Source organism: Sinocyclocheilus grahami, unplaced genomic scaffold (assembly GCF_001515645.1).
Source record: "Sinocyclocheilus grahami isolate Dianchi unplaced genomic scaffold, SAMN03320097.WGS_v1.1 scaffold66.1, whole genome shotgun sequence".
NCBI lineage: Eukaryota > Metazoa > Chordata > Actinopteri > Cypriniformes > Cyprinidae > Sinocyclocheilus > Sinocyclocheilus grahami.
In genome coordinates this window covers 480,783-495,978 of record NW_015505245.1, presented here as the reverse complement: position 1 = coordinate 495,978, position 15,196 = coordinate 480,783, and the positions used below count along the sequence as shown (strand labels likewise).

Genomic DNA, 15,196 nt, shown 5'->3' with positions numbered 1-15,196 from the left:
AAGATTTTTGAATTATTTATTAATTAACTAGTGTTTTCTGAGTCAGTGTCACAAAGATGAAATTGATGATCCTGACTCGCCATCTCACCATGGATGCGAAGAGAAATGCATCTTTGCGGATTACATAATGAAAGAGTTTTTTTGGATTTGAATCATTTCATTTTGTGGTCATTTAAAGCTTTCTATAGCTAGATATATTCATCATGTCTGTAAGGAAAATATTCACTAAGTTTCGGTTCATTTTTGTGAAGCGCTCCTGTTCTACACCGAGACGGCAAGCGCATCCTATTTTTTTTCTTTATTTTACAAAAGCACAATGTTTTGTTGATATTTTGATTGCACACAAATAAAAATAGACCCTTTACAGTTCCGAACAATGCACTATTCTTACCTGTATGAGCAAAAATGACGGTGTATTTAATTTGTATCCACTGATGTCCTGAAGCGCGCTTCAGCTTCCACTCTCCGCACAAACGACAGGATATGCACCTAACAGCGCACATTTATTTAGGTTAAATGTTTAAACTAACATTGGGATATGCTTTAAATATTTTATCTATAGATTTTATTTTTGGCAAGTCGTACTTGGGCTACAACATCGTATGACATTGTCTCATATGATGCTCATACATTTCTTCATATTGCGTTAGTATCTGATAACACCAAATCAGTAAAAGAATAAAAATTGCTCTACAAAAGATCTCCATGATTAGCCTGTTTTGCACTTCCTGTTGTCCCTGCGTGAGAATTTCTGTCCAATGAATGGATGACCTTAGCACACGTGTGGTTTTGTTTACAATTTCTGGCTCACTTGCAAAAAAGTGCAGTGTGAAAGCGAACCGCACCAAACAAAAAAGAAAATTGTATTTGGTCCGGACCAAAGCAAGTGAACTAGCGGACTTTCCTGGTGTGAATACACCCTTAAGTGTAAAAGCGCGAAACATCATTGCATAATAATTATGCTACATATTAAACGCATTGTTAAGTTGCTGGCTTCTGACAGCGGTCAAAATGTCAAACATAGCCTAAATGAACAAGTGTTTCAGGATGGTGTGAATACACCCTTAAGTGTAAAAGCGCGAAACATCATTGCATAATAATTATGCTACATATTAAACGCATTGTTAAGTTGCTGGCTTCTGACTGGTCGATACAGCGGTCAAAATGTCAAACATAGCCTAAATGAACAAGTGTTTCAGGACGGCTAGAGTTGGGGGTTCTTCGGGAAAAAATGAAATGTTACACATTTTAAGTAATAAAATATTGCAAAACATGCCCCCCCCTCCCTAACTCATAGCCTATAGGTGACGATCAGGATTAATAGCGATGCAACACACATTTACAGTTAACGCACGGCACAAACATCGTTACACTGATAAACTACAACCTCGGTTGCCTTGAACAGTTTTAAGTGATTCATCTTTTCATTTGAACAGTATATAGAGAGCTATTATAACAGCTCGCATACCTGTGTTCACAATATCGGATGTTTATAAATGCTATAATGAAACATTACCTTGTTTGAGGACGAGAGGTATCGTAGTCACTAGACGGACACTCCTCTTGGATGATCTGATTCTGAATCACACAACTTCACATGCTCTATAATAACAGCGCGCGAGTGTATTTATAGGCAGAAGCATCTGTGTTCACAATATCGGATGTTTATATTTATAAATGCTATAATGAAACATTACCTTGTTTGAGGACGAGAGGTCTCGTAGTCACTAGACGGACACTCCTCTTGGATGATCTGATTCTGAATCACAACTTCACATGCTCTATAATAACAGCGCGCGAGTGTATTTATAGGCAGAAGCAAGCGGTGGAAAGTACTGGTCTCCTCCTCACAGGACGTCACGTGGTGAGACTTTCGCTTTTCTCTCGGTTGGAGTCAGTGTTTGGAAGAGATTGCAGATTTTTCCAATAACACCTCAGATGTGTTTTCTAGAGCTTTCGTGTTTATCTTTGGACCATGAAACTAGTGCCACGGAATAACTGACAGAAATCAAATAATACCTACTCTGAACTATTTTGTTATCTACACATGCGCGTATAGGCTACATATATTGGCAAATTATGCAATGTGCGGTGATATTTAAAGGGACAGTTGACCCAAAAATGACATTTCTGTCATCATTTACTCACCCTCCACTTGTTCTAAACCTGTATAAGTTTATTTCTTCTGTTGAAAGCAAAATAATATATTCTGAAGAACGTTAGTAAGCAAAATGTTAAAGGGATAGTTCACCCAATAATGAAAATTCTGTCATCGCATGTTGTTCCAAACCCATAAGACCTTTGTTCATCTTTGGACCACAAAACTAAAAAAAAAAAAAAAAGTTTAATCTTGTGAACATGCATTGAAGACTGACACAGAAGAGAATAAATTGTTGAATAAAGTTATTTGTGTTTTCTTTGCACACAAAACGTATTCTCGTAGCTTCATAAAATTAAGGTTGAACCACTGATGTCACATGGACTATTTTAACGATGTCCTTACTACCTTTCTGGGCCTTGAACCGGTCAGTTGCATTGCTGTCTATGGAGGATCAGAAAGCTCTCGGATTTCATAAAAAATATCTTAATTTGTGTTCCGAAGATGATCGAAGGTCTTACGGGTTTGGAACGACATGAGGGTGAGTAATTAAAGGTACAATAGGTGATTGTCTTCAGAAACATTTTTTGTTATGCTGGTTGAAAGTCTCTTCACATCCCGATAGCAATTATGAAGTTAAGTGGTCTAAATGTATTTGTCTGTATTTATATATTCTGTGGAAGGCGTAGGATCAAGAAATGTCCATCCAATCAAAACGCTCGGTCCGAGTGTTTTAATAAGCTTTCCTACCTGCCTGTCAACTATATATTAGCATACCTCTGCGCACCTGGTTCGCGCAGACAGGATACGTCATCACCGCGTTCACTCACGCTGTCCAGACAGAGCGAGAATGGCAGACTAACATCAACAACCCGATCTTTCTTCCTGGTATTGTAGTACTTTTAAAGTTTTCTCACCGGTGAATGACACATGATGTAGCCCAGCGGTTAATCTAGTCCTCGCGCCAGCTCGTTAGAAGTGAGCTACGTGCATGAACTGTGTTCTGATCTATATGATCCCTACACAGTGTTCATTGCTCCCTACTCACTGAGCGGGGGAAATCCGTTGAAGTTTACTTCACTTCGGAACATGGGCTGGAATTGAGAACCGCTGATGTAGCCTATTGTAGTAATGTTGTCTTTGGTCTGTGAGTGTAAATGCGTTCAGGGGGCGTGGCTTTGGACGGCGATTGCAGGGAGGGTGGGACATTCGCGTTCAGTGCTATCAGGCTAAAGTTAGCATTTTCCAAGATCTCCTATTGTACCTTTAATTACAGAATTTTCATTTTGGGTGAACTATCCCTTTAATAGCCATTCACAGCTTTTTTCATACTGTGGAAGTCAATGGCTACCGTCAACTGTTTGGTTATCAACATTCTTCAAAAGAAACTCATGCAGGTTTGGGACAACTTAAGGGTGAGTAAATTATATTATTTATTAATTTTATATTTCATTAATATTATTTTATATTTTATTTATTATTATTAGCCTATTATTATTATTATTATTATTAATGCTTATCATAATCTTGTACTGCAGTTATATCTGATCAAATGCACATTATTATTCTTTAGTTTGGGTTAAACAAATACATTTTGCTTGGTTGAAACAGCAGCTACGCTAATTATGTCTCTATTTGTTTCTCTGTTTTTGCCACGGGTGTAACTAGGATTTACACAAGCTTCAGTCTGGATCCAGAACACCTGAGAAGAGATGATGCAACCCCTCAGAGGACCTCAGATGATGCCAACCCTGAAACAACATACAGAACTACCACATTTTGCTATAAGTTTGATTGCATCATACAATAATTGCTGTTAATAATGTTCATCGTCTGTTTGATTACGTCTTTAATTGATTTTTCCGTACATTTCTGACATATGTACATTGACTGACAGTCACCACTGATAAGCTACCACTAAATATTGTAGAAACTTAATTTGCTGTAAAGTTGCTTTGCAGTGATTTGTATTGTGAAGAGCGTTGTACAAATAAACTTGAATTGAATTGAATTGTTATTAGCCTATTATTATTATTATTATTATGTGACATTTTAATGAGTGTATTTACAGTAAGCTGTGTGTAAGCAAGCTTCGCCCCCTGATCCCTGAACCTTTTCAGCTTTGCTGCCCCCTGTCGCGCTGGTAAGAGCTGACGTTACATAATTCATTTGCTTGGTGGCAGTCACGCGTAATGAAACTTGCTTGTGAAACGAGTTACTCATTAGAGCAAACAATATGACGCCCAAAATGTAATTCTCAAGACTTCCCAATACACATTCAAGTGAGCAGCAGAGCGTAAGCGAGCATGCAATGGAAGCCGCCATTGTGGCTCCTGTTCTGCAGCGCTGCTGAAGCAGAACGCTATGGTGGGTTTGAGCCAACATGGCGGCTCGAGGGCTGTAGTTGCAGACACGCCCCCTGTGAGTCAGAGGGTTTTAGGAGCGCTACTGTAATGACAGCTCAAAGCTGTCCACGTCAACACTGTGCTACCACCATGGACTCCGCGGCTCTGGTAGGATATGTGTGCCGTTAAATCGCTGTTTTTAATTCCTTTACTCTTTGTAAACGTTGAAATAGTAGATCGACTGGCTTTGGTAGCTTGTACGCAGTTTTTGTTTTTGACTCGATAGAAAATATGTTTTCGACAGCAGCTATTTACTCTTTAAATAATATTCTAAGCCTTCTCTTAAGAAACTATACAGTTGTGAACTACTGGAAATATGTCGTGTCTGGTATTATAAACGCTCGTGCATGCATTATTTTTCTCGCCAAAACGAAGTTTTGAAACCGTCAGAAACCGATCCGTTCTGTCTTTGCGAGCGAACGAAAATGTATGAGAGCAAGCAATAACATTCTTTTTCCGATTATGAACGGATCATACATTGTAGTGCCTTTGTAATGTGTTCTCGCTTCTCGTGCACTACGGGTTTGTTTATATTAACTTTCCACTTGTGTTCAGTTTGTTCTGAAAGTTGTTTTCCGTCTACTCGTGGGAGATGTGGGTTTTCATAGTGGGACGTGGATGCCACGTCCTCGACGCGTCTCTGCGGAGCGCAGCGCGTGATTGATTCCACAGGTGGACACTTGGAGGAGATCAGGGATATTGCTTGCCATGGACATTTTAATACTCTTACGAGTTGACCTATATGGACAACATCAGTACTAACTGTAAATAATTAATACTGTAGCTGTAGAAAAATAGCAGCACCTCTGTTTGGCGGCGTTAGACTAAAGAAGTGCTTTTTATAGCTTATTAATTCTTTAAGATTTTAAACACTATATAAGACGAAGAATGACTATATATATATATATACTATAACTACATTATGCTTTTGAATACTGAATAGCCTATATTGGAAAATATTTTATGTATTGTATTTAAAAAGGTGATGCTAACAGGGTAGACAGTTTTACAGAAAATTCATTCATTACTATCCTTGTAAAAATACAAGGCTTTACACATAATCTTAAGGAACACAAAAGGAACCCTTTCATGGAAGTAACCTTGGATGAAGATATGCTGCATATTTTATTGTTATATATAACAATTTATATTAGTGAAAGGGTCATTGGTAACACTTTTAATAAATGAATTTGCAGTGCAAGGTGTTATCGTGAAATAGATAACAGAGTTTCATTGTTGGAACCCTGAAGGTCCACATCGAGATTCTCTTATATTCCAACCAGATGATCTGAAAAGATGATCAGATGATCGTTTTCGCCTTCTGTTCGCCTGGCTCAAGTTCTGTGATACACTCAGACTTTGAATCAGTGGTAGTCAGTGCATGACAGAACTTTGGCCCGGACGGACCCCAGTCATTTGAGAGCCACCAAACAGCTGCTTCTGACTAGACTTTCTCTTTTTATAGTATTTTCCTGTGTGTATCATGTAACTGTATTATTTCAAGGGTGTATTTATGACCTGAGATATGAAAAAAGAGTAATGTTGAATATTTGAAAATAACGATTTATTTTCAACCAGGAGCCCTCGCTCTACACTGTGAAGGCTGTCTTCATCTTAGACAACGATGGAAATAGACTTCTTTCAAAGGTGAATGTACCCTTCTAGAATATTCGTTCGTGTCATTGAAGATGAAAATATTCTTGCACTTTAGACATTTGGGTTATTTTCAAAAACAATGCAATTGTTAAACTATTGGCACATTAGCCATTCACTAATATATGGAAGAGAACAGGGATATAATCTAATTACATATCTAGAAAGAGAAATGTAGGAACTTCACCTCAAAGAATAACATTAAAAATAAAAATGTATTTATTTTATTTAAATTGGTATTCATTCAAATTCTATGACTTTTCTTTTTAGAGTAACAGAAACAACTATTAAATTAACTTTTATGCTGCTTTATAATCAACACTTTATATCGATTGAGATGCAAAATCAAGCTTCTATAAAAAAAATCTGAATTCTGGCAGGGCTTAGCTTCATCACTAATTAAGCACACTTTCACCCGACAATCTGGAATTTTCCAAAAAGGAATGTATTTCGAAAAGTGTAAGACAATTACAAGCATGTTTGTTAGAACAGTGTTGGAAATGAACTTTGCAACTCAACCCTGGAGGATCTCCTCTTTTACGTAGTCATTTTATGAAGAAAAAACAAACATGTGCAGACATGAAAAAGTGGAAATATGAGTTAAGCATTATGCATACATAGTCATGTACTATAACAAATGATCCCTGTGCTATTTCAGTACTATGATCCAGAACTCTATCCCTCAATGAAAGAGCAGAAGAATTTTGAAAAGAATGTCTTCAACAAAACACATAAAGCTGACCGTAAGTTCATTATTTAATAGCTCTTATTGTATGTTGCTTTTTACGAATCAATATGCTGCCAGATGTATTGCTTGTAGTGAGTAGACCTGATCGGCTGCTTTATGTTCCAACTCAAGCTCGTCAGATCAATGTTTCATAGTAAATTTGATTGTGCCAATTAGGACCACAACCGCGCTCAGAGTAAAATAATAAGCGTCCCAGATCAGTCCCTGATAAAGTTACTAGTTTACACTGGTCCTTGGTCATTGGAACTTGCATTTGCAAGCTTCCTCTGGGTTTTGCAGGTCAGATTACTGGAAAACTGGGTGGAGAACCTGTTTTAGAGTTCATAGATGTTTCTGTCACTTGCCCTGTGGGGTGAAGGAGTATGACACCGGGACAACAAAACCACCCTGATCCTTCCACCTGTTTAGGTGTTCACTGTTTTAACATGGTCAAAATACACACCCGTATCTGTCTCTTAAAGGTGAACCTGGAGAAATGTGAAACTGTCCGCTCTGTTTAAATTTCTTGGAGTTGCTGTTATTCTTCAATCAGATATGCAGACAAACATACCGAGGCTTATCTAGGTGAAAAGGGCCAGAAATAGCTTTTGACCTGCAATTGTTTAGCTTCACTTGAAACTTTCAGTAATCAGACACCCGGTCCTTTAAACACAGCGTCTCAAAGTAAAACACTCATCTGGGATCAGTTTTCCTAGTACATATTAGAAAAAATGAAACTGATCTTCAGTTAGCATTAAAACCGTATGTGATATTTTTGACTGCGCTGTATATTGCTTTCAATCATTGTAGTTTCTGTGGTCTCACTCTGTCTGTTATGTTGATAATTGAGTAACAAAATAAACTAGAAAAGTTGAATATGAGGAAAATAACTTTGATGTTGGCTTGACAAAGACTTGCCTAAAAGTATGGGTGTGCAATATTCATTGTCTATGACATAACACAATGATATGACAATATCATAATTGTTGTTTTAACAGTGTGCAATGTGTAGATTGTCACTCACTTTGCAAAAAAAAAAAAAAAACATGTATTTTTATTAGATATAACATAGTTAAGTAATCACGCAAGCAAGAATGCATTTTTAAAAATGCATAATAAAAAAAAAAAGGGGGGAATCTAGAGCGGAACACTTGTGAGTCTCAGAGAAACACTGTGGTGTTTCTTTCCTGAATTAATCTGTTTTTGAACTAATCAATTGAGTCAATGATTTAAAGGGGTCATATGATGCTGCTAAAATTTAAATTATACACAATATATTTTGTGTATTTGGTGTAATGAAATGTGTTTATGTGGTTTAAGTGTAACGCAAAGAGAAAGGAAAAATTGAAATCGCATCATATGACCCCTTTAATGAATCACTCATTAAGATGGGGACTTTCCGCCACCTAGTGGTTTTAGAATCATATTTATTTATTCATGACAGCCCTAAACCAGCACAAAAACACACTCGGCAAAGTATTGTTTAATTATCAATATCAAAATATCCCTTAAAATGTTGAATTTTTTTTTGTACCCAAAAGTGAATTTTTTTATGTAGATTGGTAAATGTTTGTACTATATCTCTAACATTTAACTGAACATACATATTTATTTTTATAAAGAAATGGTCAATCTTGTGGATTTTATGTCTTGTGTTTCTTTTCTGTTTGCGCAGATGAAATTGCCTTCTTAGAGGGAATGACGATAGTCTACAAGAGCAGCATAGACTTGTTCTTCTATGTAGTTGGCAGCGCTCAGGAGAATGAGGTAAGTCCTGTATGCAGATGAGCTGGCCTGTGATTGGCTGAAGTCTTGTCACTTAATCTGCATATGACAGCAATTCTTTCTGACCGTTATTGAGAACTGGTCAGTTTTGGACACTATGTGATATCTGTGCAATTTTGTTTGTCAAAGAGGATGCACATATGACAAAAAGTCAGCTGTGTTTCATGCCGTTTCCTTTTTATCCGTCTCTCTCTTTTCCTGTATTTGTCTGATCTCAGCTCATGCTGATGGCAGTGTTGAACTGCTTGTTTGAGTCTCTCAGTCAGATGTTGAGGTGAGTTCATGCTCTGATATACCATTACCATTCAAAAGTTTGGGTTCAGTGGGATTGTTTTGTTGTTGAAAGAAATGAATACATTTGTTCTGCAAGGATGCATTAAATTGATCAAAAGTGACAGTAAAGACAATTATAGATTTCTGTTTTTAAATAAATGCAGTTCTTTCTTCATCAAATAATTCTGAATAAAATATATCAGATATTCTACAAAAATATTAAGCAGCAGAACATTTATAATAAGAAGAAAGTTTCTTGAGCCGAAAATCATTATTTTAGAATGATTTCTGAAGGATCACGTGACACTGAAGACTGGAGTGATGATGCTGAGAATTCAGCTTTGCATCACAGGAAGAAATTATTTGTTAAAAACAAAATATTATTTATTTAAATAATATTATTAATATTATGAAAATAATATTAAGTTATAATATTTTATCAAATAAATGCTGCCTTGGTGAGCATAATAGACTTCTATCAAAAACATTAAAACATCTTACCAGCCCCAAACTTTTGAAATGTTGTCTATGAAATCTGAGGCCTAGTGATATTCGGACAACATTGTATGTTTTGATTTTTAAGAACAGTCCCATTTTGACACCGTATGCAGTTCTAGCTGCCTATAGGCTAATTCGTGTCAGAATTCCCAGAATTCTTGGCATCAAGCCTCCTGTGGTAACCACAGAAACTGGTGGAGTGCAGCATGGGATGTTACCGAAGAACACTCTTGTGCTCAGATGTCTGGTTCTTCTCCAACAGGAAGAATGTGGAGAAAAGGACTCTGCTGGATAATATGGATGGAGTGTTCCTAGTGGTGGATGAAATCATCGATGGAGGGTAAGTAACAGTGTTCTCTTTTAGAACCTGCACAGTCCTGCATAGTTTACTCCGGTCTTCTGCATAGTCACATGATCCTTCAGAAATCATTCTGATATGCTGATTTGGTGCTCAGGAAACATTTCTTATTACTATTAATGTGGAAAACGGTTGTGCTGCTTAAAGGGTTAGTTCACCCAAAAATGAAAATTCTGTCATTAATTACTCACCCTCATGTCGTTCCAAACCCGTAAGATCTTCGTTCATCAGAACACAAATTAAGATATTTTTGATGAAATCCAAGAGCTTTCTGACCCTGCATAGAGAGCAACACAACTGACACGTTCAAGGCCCAGAAAGGTAGTAAAGACATTGTTAAAATGGTCCATGTGACATCAGTGCTTCAGCACTAATTTTATGAAGCTACGAGAATACTTTTTGTGCGCAATGAACAATTTCTTCTCTGCGTCAGACTTCGACACGCATTCACGACAGTGGCACGACACAAGCATGTGCATTCCTCTGCTTGTAAACAAGGTGCAGTGCATCCGAGGTTCTACGTCAGCAGCAGCACACAGTCGTGACTGACACGGAAGAGACGAAATTGTTGAATAAAGTTGTAATTTTTGTTTTATTTGCGCACAAAAAGTATTCTCGCCTTTTGGGTGAACTATCCCTTTAATATTTTTGTTGAAATTGTATATACTCAATAACTAGACTGACTGAGTTTATCATTATCATGAGGGTTGTTTTTATATTAAAAAAGGTCAACGCTGACAATTTTGTGTCATAAAATTCCCGATTTTTTACATTCATATGTTGCTCATTGACATGCTTGCAGGGTGATCCTGGAGAGTGACCCCCAGCAGGTCATTGAAAAGGTCAACTACAGGGTAAGAGACCTTATAGAAGAGCAAATATCATTGTGTAATGAACTGACGGTGTTTGTTTCCTGTATTTAGGGGTTCTGCTCTGACAGCTTGTTATTAAACCCCAGATAGTTGTCAGATGTGACAACAGTGCTGCAAGTCAGCAGTTTCTAGTTTCTAGCTTGCTTTTTTACCCAGAATCCCTCCTTCCTGTCTTTGTAATTACCTCTGCACATCATTTCAGCTTGACAGGAAGTTGCCCTTTTTTTTGTCAAGTTTGTGGTTTTTATTTTGAATGTGTATGTGGAAAAGAGGGATAAACAGAAGATTCCATTCTGTTATTCTATAACTAATGTGTCCCTTTCACTTACATACACACACAGACTAAATGTCCCCTCTCTTGCCCTGTCAGTGTTTGTCGGAGCAAGCGTATGGCTTCGTCCTTTTTGATTACATCACTGGTAACGTGGAGGGCCAGGGAGAGAGACGGCAGCTACTGTAGCTCTCCTTCCCTCCCTTCCCTCTCTCCCTCCGATCTAGAGCTGGATAGAGACGGGAGAGAGAGAGGGCCGAGGGTGAGAGAGTGGGCAGGTAACTGCATGGCATGCACAAGCGTGTGTGAGAGGAACAGCTGTAACCCAGGCGGGCAATCAATATTAAGAAAACGTCTGGCTGACATCTGACCATAAACCTTTCGCTGCGGAGTGGGAGACACTGAGTCACATCTTTGAGTTACGCTCACATAAACTCACTCAATCAATGACCGGCCATGATTTCAGCGCAGCTGACCTCAGTCCATGCTTCTGATTTATGCTGTTATGAGTTTTATTTTTTACTCCTGTGCGTGGGGGTTGGAGACGTTCTCCCACTAATATCCACCCATAAAATAAACGTTTAAATTCAAATAAGATTTAAATGCATTACAAAATAGAATACAACTAGATAGTACCGATAAATTAATCTTTAAATTCTATCTAAAAATCTAATCACAGGCAAATGTATATTGTCAGTATATACTTTGTTATTATTTTTAATTTATTAGAAAATTAATACAATTACTTTATTGTATTCTTTTTTTTATTAGCAGTAAAAATGGCAATGTATTATCCATTAATACACTGTAGCAGCTGGGGCACATTTTATTTTGTCATCTTTTAGATGATTTTCAGTCTGGTCCTGCTCCAGTACAGTGGTCGACCAATATATTTTCAATGCATTTTTAAAACTTTTTTGTCTTTAATTATTAAAAATATGAATAGATTTGATGTATTATTTTTTATTAGTAGTAAAATTGCAATGTATTATATGTGAATACAGTACAAATATACATTGCTGGGATGTCATCTGTGGGAATATGTTGTCCCACTACGGTTCACCCATGAAATAAATGATCGTATTTATTGATTTTTATCATTTCCATTCATATTTATTTGAAATGTCATCATAAATAACATTTAAAAATTACAACAAAAATGCAAACCTCAGACAAATGTATTTTTAAATAGATCTTGAAGTGTTTTTATTTAATTTATATATTTTTTTATTTAATTTATTGGGAAAATTAAATGAATTCAACTGAATTCATTATTTTGTTATTACTAATAACATTTCCATGTATTATATAGATTGTACTTACTTAATTACTTGTTTGTTTATTTATTTAGACTCGCTTTTAGGGATGGTTCTGCTCCTTTTATAGTGGTTGACCAATATGGATTTTTAAAACTTTTTAAATTTAATATTAATTTATTAGAAAATGTGATGCATTATTTTATATTAGAAGTAATATATGAATACAGCTTAGCAGCTGGGACATAATTTTATTCTGTGATCTTCTAGATGTTTTTTAGACTCAGTTTTAGTGATTTACTTGTTCTGGTGTAGTGATCGACCAATATGGACTTTTATATAAGATCTACACAGCAACTGATGGCTAAAATAAGTCCAATACATAATAAAAGAATACATGCATAATATTTACAAAACATTTGATTAATTGACAACAGAAAATGTTTAGTAGTATCCATTATCAAGGCTGTCGAAGGTCCTATTAAAGCAGCACTATGTAACTTTTGGCGCTCTAGCGGTTAATAAACAGAACTGCACACATCCCGCGGAAGAACATTCCAACCGGAGCTACTTCTCTAAGTGTATGTCTATGGCGATTCACGCAGGTATGTGTTACTCCGCAGCGGCGACGACCCGACCAGGCTACAATAGTCCAAATATAAGTACTTATAAGTGTACCGTAGTGACTCGGAATAAGACAAAAACGCGGTTTGGAAGATGAATTCATGATGTACTCGCTCATTATATACATTTAGCAAATTTTGAACACAGAAAAAGTTACATAGTGCTGCTGCTTTAAGGCGAGCTAACACTTGTTAATTGGGCAAAGCTGGCATTATCATCAACCAATGCCATTAATCTCAAATCAGGCATAAATGTGCAGATCCTTTGGTCTATTATTACTTCAAATGTCCTCTGTGTATTCTTGCTACAGCTTTGGGTCATTGTTTTTGGCCATTAGTGAGGTTAACAGTAGTGTGTTGTTGACCTTTAACCTTCATTTTGGCATACAGTAACTGTTTCAAACAAATTGCATGATTTGTCTGGCTTGTTTGGTTGTAGTTTATGTTGGTTAGTTATTATTTTAATTGTTCTTGATTTTGGTTATTTTTCAGGCAGATGACAACCCATTATCAGAACAGAGTGTGGCACAGGTACTGAACACATAATGAACCTGCACAGAAAATTACAAACACACAGACACTGTAATGATGCATTTCCCCTTCTTTTAACATCTTTGTCATAAAACATTCTTCAAGCTCAAAACTTTTTAAAAGGTCTGAAATGGTTTGCTTTCTGTCTTCCGTCATTAACGCCTGGACTGATTTTAGTCTCGCTCTAACCACTAACTCTAACCTTGACAGCACATCACTGAAAAACTGGCTCGCACCTCTAATGTAAGTGCATGAACACTCACACACATGTGCTGTTGGACACACACGCATATATATGCATGCTGAAGCGAGCAGGCATGTGCATTGAAGCTCTTAAAAATGTTATTCAGCCTTTTGTTTGAATTTTTAAAACATTATATCAGAGTGACAACAGAGGTGTAATATAATAGATAATGGACTGAAACTAATCCAAAGTGAAGTTTAATTATAAAAGAGGCATCACAGTAGATAGAAGCAATTGTTAAGAAACTCCGATTGTAATATTGTGGTCTTCAGATGCCCCCCTGTGGCCACAATATGAAATTGTTAGTGTAGTTGGGGAGTTTTTTATTATTATAATAATATACCCAGCTATCAGGAAACATTCTCAGAACGTTCTGGCAAGATTCTCTCAAAGATATGAACAAATGTTGTTGTTTTTTCCAGTAGCCTTAAAAGAACGTTTGTTCAGTGTTATCTTGTCTTTAATAATGTTCTCAAAACGTTAGCACAAAACATTATTTAGACACCATTCATGGTCTTGTTTTTAGAGAACATTCAAAAGTAACATTCTCATAATGTTTGCAAAATGATAGAATTGAATGTTCCTTGAACGTTCGCATAAGCAGGATTTATTTATTTGTTATATTTTATTTAATATATGACTTTTTTTTTTCTTTTTTTTTTTTTAACTGGGTGTTTTGGATTGAGAAAGAACATTCAAAATGAGTGATTTCATAACTTAATGGAAACAGATGCAAAACGTTCTTAGAACACATTTTTTGTTGCATACACCTCCTTATGGCGTCTGGTATTATGAAAATGTATTATTTTAATTGCTTGCATATTTGATTCCATACTGATGTTTAGCTACAAAATATAAAATCTGAGAAATATAAAAAATATCAAATCTAGAGAAATATGTATGTGTGTGTGTGTGTGTATGTTTTTAAATAGTGTTTTGCAACTATATTGCCTTGCTTCCGTGTGGAATAATATTAATACTCACAATATATGCAAGAAATATGAAATGCATCCAAAAATCATATTATAATAACTGATTAACAACAGTTTTTTGGGTTGATCTGACTAATCCTCCTTGTTTTATTTTTCAGGTGTTACAGTCAGCAAAGGAGCAGATCAAGTGGTCAATTCTAAAATGAGGAATTGACCTCTGAAGGAATCTGTAAATTTCTTGTTTTTAGAGAACATTCAAAAGTAACATTCTCATAATGTTTGCAAAATGATAGAATTGAATGTTCCTTGAACGTTCGCATAAGCAGGATTTATTTATTTGTTATATTTTATTTAATATATGACTTTTTTTTTTTTTTTTAACTGGGTGTTTTGGACACTGAAAGAACATTCAAAATGAGTGATTTCATAACTTAATGGAAACAGATGCAAAACGTTCTTAGAACACATTTTTTGTTGCATACACCTCCTTATGGCGTCAGGTATTATGAAAATGTATTATTTTAATTGCTTGCATATTTGATTCCATACTGATGTTTAGCTACAAAATATAAAATCTGAGAAATATAAAAAATATCAAATCTAGAGAAATATATGTGTGTGTGTATGTTTTTAAATAGTGTTTTGCAACTATATTGCCTTGCTTCCGTGT

At 36.0% G+C, this 15,196-nt stretch overlaps 2 protein-coding genes across 11 annotated transcripts in view; one reads left to right on the top strand and one right to left on the bottom strand.

Moving 5' to 3' along the window:
* The window catches only part of LOC107585075 (nuclear factor erythroid 2-related factor 1-like), a 3,555-nt gene extending 1,963 nt beyond the window's left edge, over positions 1-1,592 (bottom strand). The window contains exon 1 of the mRNA XM_016271930.1: positions 1,517-1,592. The gene's annotated coding sequence lies outside the window, so the exon portion shown is untranslated. The remainder of the gene's footprint in view (positions 1-1,516) is intronic.
* Positions 1,593-4,426: 2,834 nt separating this feature from the next.
* copz2 (COPI coat complex subunit zeta 2) lies at positions 4,427-14,765 on the top strand. 10 transcript variants are annotated; one of them, XR_001609206.1, is made up of 10 exons: positions 4,431-4,611; positions 6,082-6,150; positions 6,815-6,899; positions 8,559-8,650; positions 8,887-8,942; positions 9,702-9,779; positions 10,600-10,651; positions 11,040-11,218; positions 13,312-13,350; positions 14,685-14,721. XR_001609206.1 is itself a non-coding variant. In XM_016271860.1 (10 exons), exons 1-10 carry the CDS (start codon positions 4,552-4,554, stop codon positions 14,730-14,732), a joined length of 612 nt encoding a protein of 203 aa, XP_016127346.1. In that variant the 5' UTR covers positions 4,433-4,551; the 3' UTR covers positions 14,733-14,750. The 10 variants fall into 10 exon arrangements, 8 of the variants coding, with proteins under 8 accessions (XP_016127347.1, XP_016127352.1, XP_016127349.1 ...); XR_001609207.1 differs by having other exon boundaries at positions 11,040-11,202; positions 14,685-14,719; XM_016271860.1 differs by lacking the exon at positions 11,040-11,218 and adding an exon at positions 13,561-13,593 and having other exon boundaries at positions 4,433-4,611; positions 14,685-14,750.
* The last annotated feature ends 431 nt before the right edge of the window (positions 14,766-15,196 follow it).

What these genes read in the sequence shown, in the direction of transcription:
- copz2 (XM_016271860.1), top strand. Translation starts at nt 4,552, where the DNA reads ATGACAGCTCAAAGCTGTCCACGTCAACACTGTGCTACCACCATGGAC. An exon ending in GATGAAATCATCGATGGAGG is followed by an intron (nt 9,780 to 10,599) that starts GTAAGTAACAGT and finishes ACATGCTTGCAG; the next exon opens with GGTGATCCTGGAGAGTGACC. An exon ending in AACTGGCTCGCACCTCTAAT is followed by an intron (nt 13,594 to 14,684) that starts GTAAGTGCATGA and finishes TTTATTTTTCAG; the next exon opens with GTGTTACAGTCAGCAAAGGA.